The sequence below is a fragment of the Strongylocentrotus purpuratus genome, unplaced genomic scaffold (genome assembly GCF_000002235.5).
Source record: "Strongylocentrotus purpuratus isolate Spur 01 unplaced genomic scaffold, Spur_5.0 spur5_scaffold_19, whole genome shotgun sequence".
Classification (NCBI taxonomy): Eukaryota; Metazoa; Echinodermata; class Echinoidea; order Camarodonta; family Strongylocentrotidae; genus Strongylocentrotus; species Strongylocentrotus purpuratus.
The window spans coordinates 11,551,984-11,575,451 of record NW_022145604.1 but is presented as its reverse complement, the minus strand read 5'-3'; the positions used below and the strand labels follow the sequence as shown (position 1 = coordinate 11,575,451).

The 23,468-nt window shown below is 34.9% G+C and overlaps 1 protein-coding gene across 1 annotated transcript; it reads left to right on the top strand.

Moving 5' to 3' along the window:
- Window positions 1–3,275: 3,275 nt before the first annotated feature.
- Window positions 3,276–23,079, top strand: LOC105438545 (cation-dependent mannose-6-phosphate receptor-like). Its single transcript, XM_011666507.2, has 8 exons — window positions 3,276–3,608; window positions 7,561–7,648; window positions 9,442–9,563; window positions 11,389–11,479; window positions 17,316–17,425; window positions 18,421–18,547; window positions 19,418–19,493; window positions 21,529–23,079. The coding sequence occupies exons 1-7, from the start codon at window positions 3,409–3,411 to the stop codon at window positions 19,490–19,492; spliced, it is 813 nt and encodes a 270-aa protein (XP_011664809.2). The 5' UTR covers window positions 3,276–3,408; the 3' UTR covers window position 19,493; window positions 21,529–23,079.
- The last annotated feature ends 389 nt before the right edge of the window (window positions 23,080–23,468 follow it).

The window sequence follows — 23,468 nt, the reverse complement described above, 5'->3', positions numbered from 1 at the left end:
GTGTTAAAGTAATCTTGAACTTCACATGGTTCATTGTGTCAGCACTTAACAAGATTTTCAGAGGTACCTCCTGGCAGCCTGATGATGCCATCGCTCAAAAGGCTAGCATACCAATTTTTATTGAATGTTTACCAAATTTTAAACGTCTTATTTGAATAAAAGACTGATTTTTACTCCTAAATTTCTAGTCCCAGAAAACCTTGGCTCATCCTCATTGTGAATCAAATTTCTCAAGTTACAGGATGAAATGCTTGAGGTCTTGGTCAAAATTTAATTGCAGTATGACCGTTCATGACAACACAAAAAAAAAATCTTAACTATGGGAGCAATTCTTGTTTGTTGCTACAGACCATACCTTATAGAGTGGTGAAGTGTGACGTCATAAAAATCTATTTTTAGAATTTCTCAATTTTTTCTTCATTTTCCGAAAGAGCATAAAAAATAATGTTCAAATGTCGAAAACCAATTGAATATGTTAAGTATTGGCTGCGATATGACCACCTGAATAAATTTATGTCCTATGGGAACTCAGTGTTATATGCTCTGGCTCCTAATGGTTAGGAGTCAGATTTCATTTGGTTTTCGACATTTGGACATTATTTTTTATGCTCTTTCGGAAAATGAAGAAGGAAAAAAAATTGAAAAATTCTAAAAATATATTTTTAAGACGTCACAGCTTCGGTACTCTATACAAAATCTAGTATCCTCTCTTGACTGCATTCTTAACATCCGTAATCTGAAAGGTATTACAAATCTTTTGTATGGGGTCATGAATTTGGTTCAAATGAACATATTAGAAGCATATGCGATTTTACAATATTCAATGATCGTTGTCGCGGTTGAAATCGAGTATAAAGTGTGAAATTGTAGATAATAAACTCTTTATGATGTATAATTGCAACTTCGAGCTGATGAAGACGCAAATTAAGTGGATAATTTGCGATTGGATAGTTCAAATAGCTGGATATTTGGCAATCTCGAGCTGATGAAGACAGGCCTATTGTCACCTGTCATCGCCCCAGTAAACTTGAGGCAGCAGACAGCAAGAAATTGTGTGAATAATCAAAAGTCTGCTGGAGTGGACGAAAGCTTGTCTACTCAATTTCAAGGTTGCTGGTAGAAACTGTTTTTTTTCTTCTAAATAATCAGAAGGGTTAATTTCAAGATTGACAATTTTGATTAAAATTTTCAGGTCATGTGTGTTGTTTTTTTTAAATTTTTTAAATGAGTGGGACAATGATTTGATTTTTCAGCCTCTTCCTCACTTTATCAAGCCAGATTTTTAATTCACTCAGGTCCGAGGTCAGAGATAATTCCTCTAATCAAGTCATGTATTAAGTTAACTTGAAAATATATGTGTAAAATACTTTTTATGCTGCAAGCTGTTGTATGATTATATCATTTGTTTGGTTTCTGTTTAGTAAATGTACCCAGTTTTAAACATTGTTGAATCTCTGTAAGATGGGTAACTTAACAAATGTCTTGAAAAGACCTTACACAAACCTAAGCACTGAATATAATTCTTGGATAATAGCTTCTACATTTTGCTGGCACAGCCTTAGCTTGAACTAAGGATTGAGTTTGGTTCTGGCCATGCAATTGCATCGGGAAAGAAACTGTCTGGGATCAAATTGGGAAGAAAGTTTTTTAATGTATTTAAAGTGACTCGGTAACATTGTTGAAGGTTGATGAAAAAAAATTGCTTAATTTTTGTATAAAATGTTACTTACTATATTCCTTCTACTATACTAACACTCTGACATGCAAACAATCCTGAACAAATTCTCAAACCACAAAGATATCTATGGTTTTCTTTGAAGGCGTCGATGTGAGGCACTCTCTAACAGTGATTAACAGTAAATTCTCCCAACCATTTTTGAATTTTCCCAACCGTTTTTCCATGAGAAAAATACATAAAACAGGCTATAAAAAACAGAGCCATTTTATTGCTTTGTGACGATTTACATTCACCTAAAATGTAATTAAATTGTCCTTGTCTTGATGCTGAACAGGCTTTGACAAGTAGCAGAATAGAAGTAGAATAATATAGTTGGGAGAATTAAGGAATCGATCAGATCAGTTTTTCTCAATTTGTACCATGAATAATGATCCGTTTTCACTCAAATTTTCAGATTATCTTTAATTGTACATCTAGCATTGAAGTCACTACTTTAGCACCACTATCTCTCATCTGAACAATGTTACAAAGTCCCTTTAATGATCGGTGTACATTTAAGAATCAGATACAAAACTGTTACAATTATGATGTACCCAATAAACACAGGAACTCCTGTTTTTTTATTATAATGTGCCATTATCAGGTATTCTTTTTCAATTCAATTAAATCAAAGGTTTATTGTCCGTCATTTCAAAGAATGATATTGGGATAGCTCTCCCAGTTAATTGTTGGTTTATTGGAATTTTTATTAAAATCATAAATATTGATTGAAATTTATGCTGTCAAACTGGACAAGTCATTATTTTGATAATTAACAATCATTGATGTAGGTATATTTTGTTACATATGTAATCTAGTGTGTATGGGAGTGCATGCATGGAGTAGACGTGAAGGTCAAGGATCTAGAGAGGGAGGGGGGGGGGGGGGTGTGAAGAGGGAGAGAGAGAGAGAGAGAGCATAGTCAATGGAGGGGGAGAGAGAGAGAGAGGGGGGGGGGGGTGGTGAGGAGAGATTGAGAGCATAGTGAATGGAGAGAGAAAGAGAGAGGGGGGGGGTGTGGTGAGGAGAGATTGAGAGCATGCATAGTCAATGGAGAGAGAGGGGGGTGAGGAGAGACAGAGCATAGTCAACGGAGAGACAGAGATGAGGGGGGGGGGGGGGGTGTGGTGAGGAGAGATTGAGAGCATGCATAGTCAATGGAGAGAGAGAGAAGGGGGGGGGGGTGAGGAGGGACTGAGAGCATAGTCATTGCAATGGAGAGAGAGATTGAGAGCATAGTCAATGGAGAGGGAGAAAGCCGGAGGGGGAGAGAGAGAGAGAGATGAATGGAGCTGGTGGGCAAAATGTGTGTCTAATAAGCTAGCCTATATTACACACAAATTAATTTATTAAAAAATAAAGAATTTCCTGAAAACTAATGTTTGTAGGTCAAATGGAAGATATTTGTGATTTTCTAGTGGACATCTTCCTGGTATATTGTGTAATAACCCAAGTATTCACGTGCCAAATCTTTGTACGCCCTTACAAAAAAGTACCATGGTAACCACCATGCATTAAAGTCACTGAAGTGAGACTAGGCGTGTCAACAGTTTCTGCCAAGAATCACATGACATATAATGCAATGACATAGTACACACGTCACTCAGGAAGGCCTATGTACATGCACAGCTGATCAAAGGAGAAGGATCGTTCAAGAACCAAGAAGAAACACCAGCAAAGGCATTTTTTCAATGATGTCACTTCATGGAGGAGACTGTTTCATCTTGTTGTGTCTCGTGGTTGTCGTTTGGATTCAAGATGTAGAAAGCCAGCAGTGCACATCTTTAATTGGAGCAACAAACAAGTGCGCCTGCCAGTATTCGGACGGGAGCACCGGCACAACGAAATCCTTTGATTTTACCCCCCTGGGGAATGCTAACGGACAGGCAGCGTAAGTGCCTCAACTGTCTCAACTTCTCAAAGATATTACATTTTCGGAAGGGATATTTGATTTGATTTGATTTGATTTATTGGTTTCTGCATCTTTTTTCTTTTTTTCATCTTACATTTTCATGAACATAATATGGCTTGATACAATATTTCAAGTGTATATAATTTTTATACAGATAATAAACGATATTAAACACATAGACCCTATATTGAATTTAAACAAATATATTGAATGGAAATTAACATACATTAGATGCAGGAGGGCAACAGTAATAAGCAAAGTAGCTTGACGTGCCGGCAGCCCTCAACTTAGATACAACAATACAAATAAAAATAAAAAAGAGTGACTTGCAGAGAAGAAAAGGAAAGGGGAGAGAAGAAGGAGGAGGAGGAGCGTTGGTAATAATACAATAAATCTCATACAGCTGCTGATTGAATACAGGTTCATTCATGAATGGAAAAAAACGATGCTAGGTCATGGACGATTACACATCATTGTTGAATATATAGTCAATGTACACACGAACATGAATACAGTAGAATTAAACATGACATGATCAATACTTAGACAATAACATAGTTTTAACTGCCTTCTTAAAAGAATACAATGTCCTAAGGTTTCTTATTACAATGGGCAGAGAGTTCCAGATGTCTGGGCCGGCGTGTCTAATGGATTTGAGAGCCAATGCGGTTTTGGGATTTCTTAAATGGAATTTTTCAGTTTGTCTTGTGGGGTAAGAGTGGATGGTTTTATTCAAATTAAACAATGGGGGAAAGTATGAAGGTAGTAGACCATTTTGTAAGCGAAACATGAAAAGTGCTATTTGTAGAAAATTTATATCATCAGCTTTTAGAGTCTTTAGTTTTGAAAACAAGGGATTGGTGTGGTCGCGATAGGAAGAATCAGTACATATACGCATGGCTTTCTTTTGTAACAGTAAAATGGCGTCAACGTTGCTTTTCGAATTTGCCCATATAATGTTACAATATGAAATATAAGGCAGTATCAATGAATTATATAACATAAACAAGATATTTGAAGGGACATAATATTTCAATTTACAGAGAATACCAATATTACGTGAAATAGTATTAGAAATATATTGCACATGATTATTCCATCTCAGATTTTCATTAATCAAAACACCAAGGAATTTCGTGCTATCCTTTTTTTCCAATAATTCACCATCCAAAGTAATTTCAATGTCAGGAATATCGTATTTTTTTCTGTTCTGAAAGTATATATAGTTTGTTTTCTTTAAATTAAGAGACAGTTTATTACTTCTAAACCATTTTGATAATTTTGGTAATTCAGCGTTAATATTTCTTAAAAGGATCTGAAAATCTGAATTGGAACAAAATGCATTGGTGTCATCAGCGAATGAAATATACTGTAGTGCATTTGATGAATTATAAATATCATTTACATATATCAGAAATAACAAAGGGCCGAGGATTGACCCTTGTGGCACTCCACACGTTATAGATACTAATTCTGATTCATTTGAATCATAACATACATATTGTTTTCTATTTGTTAAATAATTTTTAAACCATTGTATAGCAACACCCCTCAATCCATAGTATTCCAATTTACGTATTTATGGTCAAGAGTGTCAAATGCCTTGCTCAGATCCATGAATACTCCAATAACATGCTTATGATCAGCTAAGGCATTTGACACTCTATCAAATAATTGTAACAAAGCTACATGTAACTCCGTTGAATGAAATTTTCTAAAACCATATTGATTTTCATACAACAGTTCATTTTTTGTTAGAAAATCATACAGTCTATTATAAGTCAGTCTTTCTAAGACTTTAGAAATACTTGGTCAGATAGAAACAGGTCGGTAACTTGAAACTAGAGAAGAGTTGTCTTTTTTGTATATTGGAATTACTTTTGCTATTTTCAGAGAGTCCGGAAATACTCCCGTTGTAAGTGATAAATTACAAATGTGTACTAGAGGCGTTACAATACTTCCTACTATTTGTTTTAAAAAGTGCGTACTCATCTCATCATGACTACAAGAATAACTAATTTTCAATGAATTGACAATATTCAAAATTTCAACACAGTTTGTACATTGTAGGCATAAAGAAAAACGATTTATCACATGGATTTGAAAGGAATTGTAAATAATCTGAACCATTGGAATTTATTTTCGATGCCTGAATAGGGCCTGCATTTACGAAATACTTATTAAAACAATCTGCTATATCTTTAGAGTCTGAAATTATCTGACCATCATTGTTAATATTAATTTTTGACATGGTCTTTTGCTTTCGAAGAGTTTCTTTTATGACTTTCCAGGTAGATGCCATATTGCCGTTAGCATTTTCAAATTCTTTTACATAGTACATTTTACGTGATACTTTAATTATTGTTGTTAATTTATTCCTATAACATTTATATTCGTATTTATTCTCGTTACTTGGATCACGGAGACTACGTTTGTACAATATATTTCGTTTCTTAATTGAACGAAAAATTCCCTTCGTTATCCATGGATTTTGTGGTTTTCTTTTATTTTTATTTTGTTTAGTCTTTGGAATACATCTATCAAAGTGGGCTGAAAATATATTCCAAAATAGTCCATATGCAGTATCAGTTTCATTACAAGATAGTACATCATTCCATGTTTCCATCATTAAATCGTTATTTAAACATAATATATTTTCTGCTTTAAATTTACGAGACATTGATATTTCCTTTTGTTTTGTACGAGACATGAGATCATTATTACAAATAAGAAATATAGGAATGTGATCAGATATTTCACTGTAAACTAGACCAGCATTAATATGTTCAGTAACAACATTCGTAAAAATATTATCTATTAAAGTTGATGTGTTCTGCGTAATTCTTGTAGGTTTATCAATGTAGTAATGCTGCTGGCTGTCCTTCCGTCCGTAACAAATCTAGTTTCTGTTCGATAACTTTAGTAATAATTTCTAATTTTGACGGATTTCTATGAAATTTTGGCGCTAGAGTAGGTCTAGACCGAATTTTCCGTCTCTTTCGTTCGTTAGCCTCTTATTGGGGTAGGGTCGGCTCTCTCTTTAGAGACGGAAACCGTCTATACACATTCCCTTGATAACGCCACGGCCATTTCAGGTCGTAGCGTTTTGCCCCCAAAATCCCCCAAAATGTCATTTTACCTCATGCATTGATTATTTAAAATTAGGAGAAGGTTATACTACATTGGTTCTACTTACCAACTTGACTGAAATAATCCGTTTAATGGTCCCTTTTAAGGAAATTATGGGTCAAAATCGACATCCATGTTGAAATCTTGCAAGCCATGTTAAACTCTCGCTGCGCACGGAGTCATCTAAATCAATCTCATCCCTTTTAGTCTACGCCGAAGGCAAAACGGTTATGAAGGAAAAACTGTGATAACGCCATTACGAACGTGTAGATGGCGCACAGTTTTTTGCACAATGCATTGACAATCAGTGCTTTATTGCGCAATTGTGTGAAAATATTGCGCAAATACGCTTTGCTCCTTGGCAACAGAGATACCACGCACAAATCTTGTGACAGAATTCTAATCGGCGCGACAGAATTCCGGGCAGAAAAATGCTCCGTCTTCTTTCGGAAATATTTTTCTTATCATCATTCTTTATTTTAAGTGACTATAAAATCCTGTTAGAGGAATAATTTTCTTTTCTTTTGATGGGTAGATTGCAAAATAAAAGAAGTAAAAATTCAAAATATTAGTGATTTCCCCTTAAGTGACCGAATACGGGGCACTCTACCCCCTACGAGGATCCGGATAATAATAATTCAGTCTGTAATTTCCGGCTGATTCACAAAACTAAATATAATGTCCCTGATTTTCCTTCGTTGTGTCTTGTTTCGCTATTGTTTAATAAATCGTCTAGTTTCAACTCGTGATCCATCAAAACAAAGATGGTACCAGTAACATAATCCTGTATCTTACCTTTCAGATTTGCATACAAGCGAGCAACTGATGGTTACGATTATGCATACAACCCATGCTTTCCCTTCTCTGATGCCTCTTGTCAGAACACTGCAGTAAGTTGTTGTTGTTGTTGTTTGATATGATCGGCATTTCATTCTTTTTTTAGAACATTTACGCCTTTCACTTTTTTTTCTTTTTTTCTTTTTTTTGGTACTATTTGTAAATTCATACTCTTCTCTTTTTTTTGGATAATATAATCCATCTACTGGTCCATGAAAACCCCTCACCGCAATTGGCACCTTCCTGCCAGACCGGCGCAGTACATTGCACAATCTTCTCGGCCATCATTGGCGTAGGCAACTTTGGTGCCGGTGAGAGGATTCTGGGGTAGATCTCCAGAGTCTCTTGTTTGGGGTTTACAATCAGCCGTAGACGAGAGTCTTCATGCATGGGTGATTGTCAACGAAACAGAGTTAAGTCTTTTGTCAAATCTGCTTTTTGCTACGGCAGGCACCCAGTGAAAACGAATTCGTTTGTTAAAATTATGAAAATGGAAGGGCTACTTTAAAGAAACAGAACTTTGTTATTCCTCGCTCATTTTTCCTGATTGAGGTGTCATATGAAAGGGCAGAAACTCAACTTTCTAGAAATGTGAATTTTTCTTCGAAATTCAGATACCGCCCGCCAAATGTCTTTTTGGTTTCCTTCCTTCAAATTGCTTTCAATCACTCATGCGTGAAATAAGCATCATCTGAGTAGCACCAACTGAAAGAGGAGACTCTAAGCTTTCCAAATATGTATCATTTATTAATTATGGTTGTGATTAAGTTATGATAAAACATCGAAACTTCTCGGTTTCGTTTTTTCTGGGACGCACTGTATATGAAGGCTGTTATTCCATTTTGATTTTACGAGTTCTATGCTTTTTAGTCTCATTTCACTCGGGTTATCATTTTTTCTTATTGATTCAGTCAGTTTATTTGGGGAGTGTAGTTGTGCCAGGGGGGGGGGGGATAGGAAGTGGTATTACTTTTTCCGTGATTGACTCTTATTATTTTTTCATTTTTTATTCTCAATCCAAAAGGTTGTCTCACTTTTTTATTCTTTAGCTTTTCAAATTGCCAACAATGACTCATGTGAACATGATATATGTATCTACATGTATAAAGCTGTATGGCCTTTGAGTATGGTGTCAGTTTCTCTGATAAAGGGCTTAACAAAAGCCATGGTTCTGGATTAAACAAAGAGATTCTAGAGGGATTTGAGAAGCTCAACCCCCCCCTCCCCATTGTTATCTACAAGTTTCCATGCCTCCCCTCCTTATTTATAACTCGTGAAGCACACATAGAAAATGAATGCAAGATCCCTTAACCCCACCCCTCTCCCGACTCCCATACCCCAAAGTTATATTAAAGTTATTCTAATAGAAATGCTCTTGTAAACAAGGGGGAGGGACTACCATGAGTTACAGTCATATTTTATTACTATATTGATAACAACTCTGAAAAGAATATGGTTATGTTGAGGATCCTAAATCGTCAACAGGTTCCTTTGCTTTTTAAGCAAGATGTACTATTAAACCAAAATCCAATATAAGCAATGTACAGGTTTTAACTATTTCTTTTACCCTGTTAAATTGAACAAAGTATCAATAATCATGGCCCACCATGTGGGTTCTTAATGTGCAGAGGTGGGGACTCCCCTATACATGTACATGGGGCTTCCATTTAATGTCCTATCCGAGGGATGGACTTTTTTAAAACTGTAACTTGGTATGATTCTATGAGAAGGGAGCGGCATGTTTACACACAACAAAAGTTTGAGTCATCTGCCTAGGTATGACAACCAATTTCAATACATTAGAAATTACCAAACCTATCTCTTTGGATATATTTCTGTTTTCTAGGCATGTCAAGTGTCTGCTGATGGAAAGTACACGTTCCCGATCGGTGATCCAATTACTGTAGCATATTCAGTGGAAAATTCAGACATTGTCCTTACATATGGTCCAGCTGATACTGGTGGCAGGTATGTTACTTCAGGGGGGAGTTTCACAAAGAACATAAGTTGAACTTATATCTAAGTTGGATTTATCTCTAAGTTGGAATTAACAATTATGGAAAGCCGTTAGCATATTTGGAAATATTTTGTAGAAGTTTTTTAAAGGCATATAATGTTGATTCAAATCTTTCATATTTTTTTGTATTCTCAAGGAGATTTCATGTTTTTAATGTGAAATTTATGAAAAGTCTAAAATGCTTGAATTTTTGCTTTTGAATAGGTTTTTATTTTAAGACTACAAATGGCTCTCCATAATGTTCAAGTCCAACTCAGAGTTAAGTTCGACTTAGGATCTTTGTGAAACACCCCCCAGACATGTTACTTGTACACAGGAGCATGCAGCTCCAGTTGCGATTGAGCCGTATCAATCGCAGGTCCTCCAATCGCTCGCAAGTTTGCAGTCTCCTATCTCTAATAAATAGGTCCTCGAAAAATACCCCTAAACGATATACCAGCGCGTACAGCAGGATTTTGAGCCATTTTGAAAAAGTACCCTTTTTATGCCTCCGCTACAGAGTAGCCGGAGGCATTATGTTTTTGGGTTGTCCATCCGTACGTCCCGTTCTCGTGATTGCGTTATCTCAAGAACCGATTGATGGATTCCCCCCAAACTTGGGTCATGTACATGTATGTATCTTGCAGAGCCAATGAATTGATTAGATTTTGAGGTCACAAGGTCAAAGGTCACAGGGCTCATGTATGCAAAAATCATTAGAACCGATGGACTGGTTACCATTAAACTCAGGGCATGTGTGTATTGCAGAGCCAATGAACTGATTAGATTTTGAGGTCACAAGGTCAAAGATCAACTTGGGGTCAAACATGTATATAAAAAATAGCCTGTAATCATGATATTCTGAGAACCTTCTCATGGATTACAATCAAACGTGAATTCTAAAAATTGCTTCCGTTTTGGTTTATAAAATTGCTCCATGGCGGAGGCATCATTTTCGACTGCGCACAGTCGAAGGTCCATCTAGTTCTTGAAAATGGGCCAAAATGGATGTTTCTGAATCCCTTTAAACACGTTTTCTTGGTCACGTATGCTTACAGTATTTATATTTGACCAAGACTCCCGAGCATGTACAGTTGTATTGTAAACACATGACAAATGAATGGTGTGATTCACCCAAGAGAAATGCGCTGAAATATAATATACATGTAATGAGGACTTAATGTAAGAGTTTGCAAATAAATCTCATCAAAAGTCCTCCGGTTTGCAAAGAGGGATTAAAGCCTCACTGCACTGATTATAGCTACTTGCGCCCTCTTTATAGCAAACAATGCATAATCGGTGCCTGTTGGTCCCCCATGATCCTCTTTTTCTTATGTTAACTGAGAGCTGATTTGATGAGATAACCACCTGTCAGTGACCTTGCAGGGAGTTCTAATCCCCCCTGGCCAAACCAGTACAGACGGGCTTTAAGAAAATAGATTTCCATGTCAGTAAAAGACCCAAATATAACCAGATATAACATTTTCAACGGTATATTTTGGGTCAAGTTTCGAGAAGGCAGTTCATGAGAAGAGAAATGTAAATTCATTAAAAAGGTTGCAGAGATGCCAACCAGTACGATTAAATTATCATTTAGTGGTAGTGTCGAGTTTTCGTGCAAATCTGAATTTTTTTTTCCTCTCCAAAATTTTTTTAGGATACTTGGTCTGTTTTTTTGTGTCAAGAGGTTGGCATCTCTGGGTTGCACTTGAAAATTATGTACTAGTGTCACCTATTACAGTATTGAATCATAGGAGAGTAACTGTTGTATTATTTGATTTTTGTTTGTTCCACCAGGATAGCTGTTGTTAATTTTCACTGTGATGCAAGCGCATTGACAGAGGCGACATATACCCCCCTGGGTGATAAACCTGTTGTAAACACATATGTAAGTACTCCTTGCAGATGACCTTTGCCTCCTGCCCCTTCCTATCCCTGTGTCCACACACAACATTTTCCGTGATTAGTTATACCGTTTCGGGATAGTTATACGATGAAATTGTGTGTGTGGACACTTACTAACAATACGTCTTATAACAAAACGTTGTATAACGAAACGCGGGTTTGGGCATCGTTTCGAACTAGAAATCACGCCTAATCACGGAATGTGTTGTGTGTGGACGTAACTAGTATAACTAGTCAAACTAGAACGGTATAACTGGGCAGGGCTTAATGTGACCTCGCGCGAAAGGAGACCTGACCTCTCATCTCCGCTTCCATTTCATGACCGCAGTAGCAAACTGAGCACCTATACAACATTTTGCTGTAGAGTTTCGGGATTACTTTCTTGTGTGTGTGGACAACCTGGATTTATACGATGATTCTTTATACGACGTTTCGTTACAGAGTTTCGGGATAAATTGTTTTGTGTGTGGACACGCTGTATAATAGACCATTGTCATAATAAACCTTCGATACAAATTTTTTAATTCAAGACTGTTACAGATAATTTGCACAAATATCAAATGCTTAATAATGACATCATCACACGCCGAATCCTAAGCTAATAGATACCGGTACATGTACATGTAGGTGCAATTCATAACGTCACAATGCAGTACAGGTACACAGTTTTTATGTATAATGTCAGATGTTAGCCTTTTTGCTTATTTTCCAAGAGGCTCGTGTGAAATGGATTTCATCACATGACACGCAATGGGCCAATCTATTGTGCTGATTTGTTTTATGACAAATATAATGTAAACTATTTCTAGTCACATCAATTTTTTTTTTTAAGGGAGGATTTCAAGAACATTATTCTGTATTCTTTTGAATTGTTCTTTGTTTGATTGTAGAAGTTCACTATTCATTTCATTTCATTTCATTTCATTTCATTTATTTAACCAGTATAAAAACAATTTACAATGAAAATACAATATACAATATACAATATAATGGTTAGGACCCCTAAGAAGCAGAAATCTGCTTGTAATCGGGGCCCTGCAAACAAACAATAACAAGATAATGCACATAAATTAACAATACAAAGTAAAGGACTTAAATAATACAAGTACGCACCCGTACATCAACACACACGCACGTTCATAAAGGTTACAGAGAAAGAATAAAAGGAAGCGAAAATAGGGCAGAAAGAGATAAAAGTAGAAAAAAGATGGGAAAGAGAAGTACTTACTCAAGCATGGATTGAAAAATACTTTTTTTATACATTGATTTAAATCTGGTAATTGTAGAACTGGATCTTAGGTCATAATTCAAGGAATTCCACTCCCGTACCCCAACAAATGATATAGAATTATACATTAAAGTTGAACGACAGAGTGGGTGATGTAAATTTAGACGTTGACGAGTGGGGTAATTGTGAACAGAAGAATTTGTTTGGAACATATTATTAAAAACAGATGGTAACAGGTTTTTATGAAATTTAAACATAAATATACATGTATTAAGTTTGATCAAATCATATACAGGAATAATTTTCAGTTTAATAAATAATGGTAAACTTGGAGACATATAATGACTATTTGTTATTAACCGAGCTGCACGTTTCTGTAACATATAAATCTTGAACAGTTTTGTTTTGTAAGTATTACCCCAAATGATATTGCAATAATTTAAGTGGGGAAGAAGTGTTGCATTGTAAATATTCATTAATATGTTCCTTGGGAGAAAATTCTTTAGTCTAGATAAAACACCAATACTTCTAGAAATTTTAGAACAAACATAATCAATATGACATTTCAAATCTAGAGTTTCTTCAATATTAGTACCTAAAAAAATAACACTTAGTTCTCGTTCAATATTTACATTCGCTATTTTAACAGGATTGGTGACATTTGGAACTTTCTTTTTCTTTGTGTGAAAAATTACATATTTTGTTTTTTCATAATTCAAAAATAATTTATTACATTTAAACCAATCATTCAATTTTATTAACTCTTCATTTAAATTAGAAACTAAGCATGCTACATTAGAATGAGAATAATATACAACCGTATCATCAGCAAATAATGAAAACATAAGTAATTTGGATGAACTGATTATATCGTTAATATATATGATAAATAAAAGTGGTCCGAGAACCGATCCTTGCGGAACTCCAGTATTTACATCCATATAATCAGATTCGACACCATCGACCACCACATATTGTTTTCTATTAAACAAATAATCAGAAAACCACTGATGAGGTATACCGCGTATACCGTAATGGTACAGTTTTTTAAGTAAAATATGGTGGTCGATGGTGTCAAATGCCTTAGATAGATCCATAAACAATCCATAACAAAACATTCCATTATTAATTTCATGTAGAATATTTTTAGTAAAATTCACAATACTCAGATCAGTGCTATGGTTTTTACGAAAACCAAACTGTTCTGAAATAAGAACATTATATTTCAGTAAATAATCATATAACCTTTTATGCATTACTTTTTCCAACAGTTTTGCAAAAACAGAAAGCAAGGCTATGGGTCTATAATTTTCTATATTTTTAACATCATTTTTTTTGTATAAGGGTACAATTTTGGCAACTTTTAATTTATCTGGGACGATTCCACTATTTAAAGATTTATTAAATATGTCACACAATGGATTAACAAAAAAATGAATACAATTTTTAACAACTTTAGGTGAAATGCAGTCAGGTCCACTTGACTTATCTATTTTTAACAGAGAAGACAGTTTGATAATTTCATGAATACTTGTTGATTTAACATAAAATGAATTTAAATTTGGGTTAACAAGGTATTTATCATCAGAGTAATTAGGTGTTTGAATCGATTTTGATAGTTGTTTACCTATGTCAATAAAAAATGTATTAAACTCTTTTGCAATATCTTTCCTACTACTCATTTTTATATTTCCGTGATACATATTTTGAGGTAGTTTATTCTGTTTCTTTTTGCCAAGTATCATATTGATCTGCGACCATGTTTTTTTCATATCATTCTTTAAGTTATAAAACAAAGACTCGTAATATTTCCTCTTTGACGCTCTTATGATATTTGTTAATTTATTTTTATAATCTAAATATTTTCTTTTATGATTGACACTAGGTCTTTTTAAGCTATTTTCATATAATCTATGTTTACGTTTCACTGAATTCAATATTACTTGCGTAATCCAAGGTTTCCGTAAATTACCATTGAGTTGTTTGACTAATTGAATAGGAAAACAGTTATTATAATTGGAATAGAATTTTGTAAAGAAGATATCATAAGAGTCATTTGCACTTTCACAAGTATAGACCTCTGACCAGTCAATGGATGATAAACTTTCTTTAAACATTGACATTGATGAATCATTAATAATGCGTCTTTTTATGTATTTGTTACCATTCTTTACAATTCTTTCACTTGCAATTGAAAATACTGGAAAATGATCAGATAGATCACTATAAATGAGTCCTGTATATTTTTCTTCCTGTATGGTATTTGAAAATATGTTATCTATCAAGGATGCTTTATTTTCAGTAATGCGAGTTGGCTTTGTTATTAAGGGAAGTAAATTAAAAGAAAGCATCATATCTAAAAAGTCATTTGTTTTATTATGGATACCATAATTAAGCAAGTTTACGTTAAAGTCCCCTAAAATATATAAGTCTTTCTTCTCACTTTCCAGTATTTCAAGAACACTTTGTATTTTCTCATTGAAACAAGATATGTCAGAATCTGGTGGACGATAAACGCAACCAACAACTATAGGTTTAGGTTTCTTACTTATTTCAACAAATATAGTTTCATAATTGCATTCAGAATAAGTAAATTCGGGTAGTACTTTGTAATTGAGATTATTTTTCAAATATAGTGCAACTCCGCCACCAGATTTTGAGGGTCTACACTTAGAAACAAGAAAATATCCGTCTAGGTTATACATATTAATTTTTGTAGAAGAATTGAACCAGGTTTCAGTTATGGCAATGATATCAAATTCAAATTGAAGAGATGACAGAACAATCTGTAATTCATCAAAATGTTTCTTTAGGCTTCTAGCATTCAAATGGAGAAGTGACAGTTTAGAATTCAATTTACTAAATTTTAGACTAAATTCTTCACAAAATGTGTATTGACATGAATTTTTAAGTTCAAGATCTAAATCAAAAAGGCTATGCACTGTAATTAATCAAAGGGCATAGGCATAGAATATGAAAAATATCATATTTGCATGTAGTCAGTTTAATGTATATCAGTTTTCACAAATTTGCCAGTTCACTCACGGAATGTATTATCTTTCTTGTCGTCTTCCCATTGGTAGCTTTGGTCAATACAATTATCCTTCCATCTGATGACCATGCGGCATTCAGCCTATTGTTCTGTTCAACCTCCTTTTTCGCTTCCTTCAACAGAAGTCTATTTGCTGCTGTCAGGTCCTCCTCAACCCCCTTTCTTTTTCCTTTCAGCAGTTTGCGATTCCTGATCATGAGATTGCGGGCGCGATAAGAGGTGAATTTCACTATGATGGGTCTTGGTGGGAGTGACTTGCTGTCTTTCCCTCTCGTAGGTTGATGCGGAAGACCTACTCGATGCGAACGATCGATGTCCTCAGCTCTCAGATTGAGTTGGAGATCGTTGATGGCGAGGTCAAGCGTCAAGGCATCGGTATTCTCATGGGACTGCTCTGGGATTCCATAGAGTCTTACACAGTTCCTGCGTGAGTATTGCTCTGCATCATTCAGTCCTTGATGAAGTGCACGGATGTCTCCGATGATGCGCGACTGTTTCTCCTGGAGATGATCTATGATGGCTGCCTTTTCCCTGACATCGTTTTCTAGCTTGAGTATATTTCCCTCAGCCTTCTCCAGCTTGTCCCGAAGCTCCGTCATCTGCTTCATGATTGCATCAGTTAGCGATGCCTGGAACAGGTCCCGAAACTCGAGACTTCTGAAGTAGTCCTTAACTTCCTCGCCGATCTGGTCACAATGATCAGTAGGGTATACATCAGAAGAAGCAGCAGCCATGATTCTCTCAGATTTCTTCCCTTTAGGTGGCATGGCTCTTGATACTTCAGCTTATGGAATAAAGCTAGAAGTCAATGGACGGGACACTTACTTTCAATAGGGTTATTCAACCCAAGCACCTTAGCTTGAATAGAGCTCAGAGTCTTTGGTGTCTGTATAAGCTGATATCAATGGGTGATTAGTCACAAAATAAGCTCTCAAAAGGTTGTTAAAGAAGATTTTCCAGGCGCATATATTGTACTGGTTGGCATATAAGCAAACTTAACAACCATACAAGTGAATATATGGGACCAGTTGTGAAGATAGGAGTCCAATACCAAGTTGAGTCCTCCAGGAGAAACAGTTAATTTTACAGTAAAAACTACAATTACTGCATGTTTTTTGCCCTATAAATTAATCCACAAGGCTAGGTACACATGTCCATCAGCATTAAAAAGTTCATAATGCTCAAAAAGTCACAAAAACGCATCAAATTACTTGCCATACGAGATCAGGTATGTCTCCTCAAAGCTCATTCTTGATATGAAACTATTGGCACTTGTCTGGCAATTGGCATTTTTACTAAGATATTTTTTCACTATTTACGGGGGGCTCGGGGCGAATTAGCCCCCAAAATGCCAAAAAGAGCCTCCAAAAGTCGTAAAAGAGCCCCCAGACTTTGCATAGAGTTCAATGCAAAACAAATTAAAGAGTGTTATTTTCATGCAAGCAAGATTGAAAAGTAGCCCTCAAAATTTTAAAAATAATTTCCCCCCTGTTTTGATGTATTCTCTTTTCTTTTGAAATGTTCTTTGTTTGATTGTAGAAATTCACCATTGGCACTTGTCTGGCCTGTCTGACTGATGTACCAAACTGCCATGGATCAGGGGGCGGGGGAGGTGGCGGACTCACAGGCGGAGGAATTTTATGTATCATGTGAGTAACAAAAATGGAGACCCATTGAAGCTTCTTATCTTGCACTCATCGGAGTCAATCGCGAGAGAGCCCAAATCAGGCTATTTAAGCGGAAGCTAAAGGAAGAAAGCATGCAATAGATATTGCTGCTTTTGCTTCATTCTTGCGATTAAAGATAAAGGTGAGTTCTGGTCATCCGATTGCATTGTAAAAGAAAAGGTGTGGAATGGATCAGAAAAAGTTGATCATGTAGCATGTAAGTATTGGTGTGTACTGCAAAGTTCTGGAGTCATCAAAATCGTGATAAATTTGGCCCAGTCTTGGTAAAGCAACAAGCACTGTACACAGAAAGATGTATATGGGACTTCACAAATGGTGTCGGGGGCTACTAACCTTGATTTCCTAATCTTTCTACGCTCATTTCTCAGCCAGTATACATCTTCTACTAAAATTGTTTGGCAAATGACATTTATTTGTAATCTTGAACATTCAGTGTAAGCTTCTTTTGATTCTGTGAGAATTCATTTTCTTTTTTTTGAGCCAGAACTCACCTTTATCTGTAACTCTGATGAGCGCAAGAAGAAAAGCTTTAGTGTATGTCTGTATTCGTTGCTATTCTCTGATTTGTAGTACCAATCATCCCCTTAAATTAAAGGAAACTTCACCAAAGAAAAAAAGAGCTTGAGCTATTCTGAGAAAAATACTGTTGGTTGTATACATTGTTGTAGGTACCTTGTTCCAAAAATATTTGTAGGCAGTGAAAAAAATACATGGTGGCTCGGGGCGAATTAGCCCCTGAAATGCCAAAAAGAGCCCCCAAAAGTCGTAAAAGAGCCCCCCAAAATTTGCATAGAGTTCAATGTAAAACAAGTTAAAGAGTGTTATTGTCATGAATAAAGCTTGAAAAGTAGCCCCCAAAAAGTTTTAATTATTTTTTTCCCTGTTTGTAGTTGTACCACAGGGATAACAGATGGTCCAATCTTATTTTCATCTCTCTTCCTTTTCTCTTATTACAGATTCACAGTACTGTTGGTTGTGTACATTGTAGGAGGTGTCCTGTTTCAGAAGTTTGGCCGTGGTGCGACGGGTAAAGAGCTGTTTCCAAACTATGCATTCTGGTCAGACTTCCCAATATTGGTTAAGGTATGCCTTACAATTTTCTCACTAAATCTTAATGAAAGAGCAAACATTTGAATTGACCGTTCTGATCAGTAAAACATTTTTCTGAATTTTGTGTCGGCCTTTCATGAAAATCTGTTTTTAGGATATGCAGTCAGTTTTTTTGTGTCAAGAGGTTGGCATCTCTGCGAAGGAGGGAATTCCTCAACTATCTGATGTTTTGCAAAGTATTCTTTTGTCTGATGCATGCGACTTGGCAATATTGAATCCCTGACCTGAGCCCCGTTTCACAAACTTGTCATCAGTGACAAATGACCTTTTTTGTTAAAAGCTAGTGAAATCCTTGCTTCTGATTGGTTATCAGCAGATTTGTCCCTGATTTCTGTCATTTTTCATTGAAAAAAGGCTTTGTCAAACGGGTCCCAGATGTAATCTTTTGAGAACCAGTAAGGTGTTTACGCTGTGTTTGATATAAGTATACTATTATATTTTGTTAATGTTTTATATGGCTTATACACAATGAATGTAGATTTTTATATATTTTTGTCTAAAAGTGTACTTTTATCATTATTATTATATTATTTTTCAATTGTATTATATCTTTTTGATTATTTATTTTTCATCACTTTATGTCCATAAGTAGATGAGAGTATATAGAGTGAATGCATTGCAATTTTTGTCATGTTAATAGAATTTACATTTGAGGTTTTGTATGTCATAAGCGTAACAGAGGGAGACAGAGCTAATGAAAGAGAGAGAGAGAGAGCAAGAGAGGGAGGGAGAGATGGAGCGAGAGGGAAAGAGGGAGGGAGACAGAGAGAGAGACAAGAAAGAGATTAGAAATGATGTAAGATAATGTGATTTTTAAACTGATTATTTTTGATTAATTTGCAGGATGGCGTCATGCTTCTGGTAGGATTATGTAGAGGAGGCAGCAGCACTGCATCCGACTATGAGAGTATTAAATAAAGTAAGTCTAGCTATATGTTTCTGATAGCATTATGAGGCTATTAATCCTATGAGCAGGGGGAGGGGGGGGGATATACCCCCACCCCCGGTGACTTTTGCCACTATACATTTGAGGGTTAACAAATGTAGCATCATAATTAAAACATCTCCATGCCAAGTTTCAGATTTTTTTGTCACTCCATAGCAGAGATCTGGTGGTAGGATTATGAAGCTAATAAATAAATTAAGTCTATATGTTTCTGATAGGATTATGAAGCTATTAAATAAAGTAAGTCTAGCTCATATGTTTCTGATAGGATTATGAAGCTATTAAATAAAGTAAGTCTAGCTATATGTTTCTGATAGAATTATGAAGCTATTAAATAAAGTAAGTCTAGCTATATGTTTCTTATAGGATTATGAAGCTATTAAATAAAGTAAGTCTAGCTATATGTTTCTGATAGGATTATGAAGCTATTAAATAAAGTAAGTCTAGCTCATATGTTTCTGATAGGATTATGAAGCTATTAAATAAAGTAAGTCTAGCTATATGTTTCTGATAGGATTATGAAGCTATTAAATAAAGTAAGTCTAGCTATATGTTTCTGATAGGATTATGAAGCTATTAAATAAAGTAAGTCTAGCTATATGTTTCTGATAGGATTATGAAGCTATTAAATAAAGTAAGTCTAGCTATATGTTTCTGATAGGATTATGAAGCTATTAAATAAAGTAAGTCTAGCTATATGTTTCTGATAGGATTATGAATCTATTAAATCAAGTAAGTCTAGCTTTATGTTTCTGATAGGATTATGAAGCTATTAAATAAAGTAAGTCTAGCTATATGTTTCTGATAGGATTATGAAGCTATTAAATAAAGTAAGTCTAGCTATATGTTTCTGATAGGATTATGAAGCTATTAAATAAAGTAAGTCTAGCTATACGTTTCTGATAGGATTATGAAGCTAATAAATAAAGTAAGTCTATATGTTTCTAATAGGATTATGAAGCTATTAAATAGGGTAAGTCTAGCTCATATGTTTCTGATAGGATTATGAAGCTATTAAATAAAGTAAGTCTAGCTATATTTTTCTGATAGGATTAGGAAGCTATTAAATAAAGTAAGTCTAGCTATATGTTTCTGAAAGGATTAGGAAGCTATTAAATAAAGTAAGTCTAGCTATATGTTTCTGGTAGGATTATGAAGCTATTAAATAAAGTAAGTCTAGCTATATGTTTCTGATAGGATTATGAAGCTATTAAATAAAGTAAGTCTAGCTATATGTTTCTGATAGGATTATGAAGCTATTAAATAAAGTAAGTCTAGCTATATGTTTCTGATAGGATTATGAAGCTATTAAATAAAGTAAGTCTAGCTATATGTTTCTGATAGGATTATGAAGCTATTAAATAAAGTAAATCTAGCTATATGTTTCTGATAGGATTATAAAGCTATTAAATAAAGTAAGTCTAGCTATATGTTTCTGATAGGATTATGAAGCTATTAAATAAGTAAATCTAGCTATATGTTTCTGATATGATTATGAAGCTATTAGATAAAGTAAATCTAGCTACTGTAAATGCGGAAATATTCGCAGTACATTCCTTTTCATGGATTTCGCGCTAAGATCAGCAAGCACGAATTTTAGAACCTCGCGATAATAAAAGCATGATTTATGTGTATTTTGAACGGGCTGAAATGCGTGCAACGTGAATTTAAGAACCAGCAAATAAGTTATGAGGTCGCTCGGCGCCAAAAATTAACCCTGCTAAATTAACAGCCTTTACAGTATTTATCTGAAATGATTATGAAGCTATTAAATAAAGTAAATCTAGGTATATGTTTCTGATAGGAATATGACTTTATCACCTAAAGTCTTATAATGCATCTTGTAATTGACCAACAGCACAGCGTCACAAATCAGTCTAAAGACTTGGACCCTTATAGAGAGGTAACCAATAAGACAGGTTTGACATTAAATAGATACATTTAAAAAACTTAATATTAATAATACTTAAGAAATGCAAGCTTATTTTGTTCTTATCTCCCTCCCCAGATGCTGCATGATGTACTACTTTGGATATCAACAGTGCTACTTCATCTACTAATTATCTGAATTGCTATGCAACGAGGTAGGGGTAAAAGGTTACTAATAATAACAATTGCATGGCAACTGCTGTCAGTATAGATTTGTTGGGGGGGGGGTTGATTCCAGAGGCAGATATCAGCGTTGAACAGCCAGCCATCTATCCATGTCATCGTAGTTCATTTTTATACCAGGGAGACAGATTTAAGGGTCACAAGCTCAATTTTTTTTATCTACCGGTACCCAGGCGTTGATGAGGCCATAATTGCAGCGATGATGAGGATTGATGATGATGATGATGATGTTGATTGCACTTGTTTAAACGTTTATTACTATCAATGACGAATATTAATAAGGTTTAAAAGCCCAAACCCGCTTCATAATTTTTTTAAGGGTTACTTATAATAACAATGGCATGGCAACTGCTGTCATTTTTTTTTTTTTTTTAATTTCGAACAAACTTCAGCCTTTACAGAGGGGCACTTTATACCCTCATGAGTGTGTTTGGTGACTTGTCCACAAAGTAATCTTTTTTTGTGACCCCTATGTCTGTGGCCAACGCTTCATTGCATTAAAGGGTACAATGAAAGTTTGGCTCAATTGTCAGTTGAATCAAATACATAGAGGAAAAAAAAGGGTGAAAGTTTCATCCCAATCAGACGAAAAATGAGGAAGTTGTGGAATATTAAAGTTTCGCATAATTTCATAAACGGTGATATGTATGATCACATTGTATGCGAATGAGGGACTATATGATGTCATCTCCCTCGCTTTTTTTCCCCCATATATTTTGTTCATGAAATTTCAAATTGTTTTTTTTGGGACACACCTGTATAAATATATTCCTTACATTACAGCACTATGATACAGTACCGGTAATGGTGATTTTGTACATATTCCATGAGGATTCAGGCCATGTTTTACACTCTCAGAGGAGAAAAGTGATATATTTGCTAACTTTATGTACAAAAGTTGGATACAGCCTATGTGATACATATCTCTGTTTCATGAAATTGATTATTCCATAACTTTCTTAATTTTCATCTGATTTTGATGAAACTTTGACTGTTTTGATTGTTTCCTATTTCTCTATTTTTTCAAATCAACTTGCAAATTGGCCACATTTACACTTGTAAGTAGTCTGTAAGTAGTGTGATATAGTATAATTTGTTAATGTAATCTACCAGCCAACAATGAGATTGATAGTATGACATTTCCTTGCTGTTGAAATTTGATCCTTTTGTGTTTCAAAATCAGTGTCGAAGTATATATACAATGACAAGCGCAGGTGTATGTTTTGATCTGATTATGCAAAAGAGGCAAAATACTTAGAGCAGATGATACATTTCATTTGTTTCCTTTGAAAGTAACTTTTATGGAATACATAAAAGTATGGACACAAATCCATGTCCCATAGAAACAAAAAGAAGTAGGAAAGCTTGCTAGCCTTTGTTCTCTAGAACTAAGAATTAGTTATTTTGTTACGAATAGATGGTGAAGAATAACACATCACATGTAATGTAAAAAAAAAAAAAAATGTGATCGAGTCTGTGAAGAGTTTTTGAAATGGGTCACATGTAAAGCAGTTTAGCTATAAAAGTGCAATTGAAGATTGATCTAGCATAAACTGTAACATAGAGATTACTATGTGTATGATATTGAAAATAGCAGATAAAGCAAATGTATGTTATGATATTTCATCTCATTTCCGTATGTTTATAACTAAGCATTTATATCTTTGTACGAGGTCACATGATTGATAAATGTCAATGTAGTCTAATGTGTGTGAAATTCACACATTAATGTGTGTGATTCCATTCCTCAAATAACATTCCTTTGCAGTATTTGACTGTACTCCAAACAGATGTATGTTAAGGAATTTTCTGTTACTCTATAGCAGGCCTTCTCAA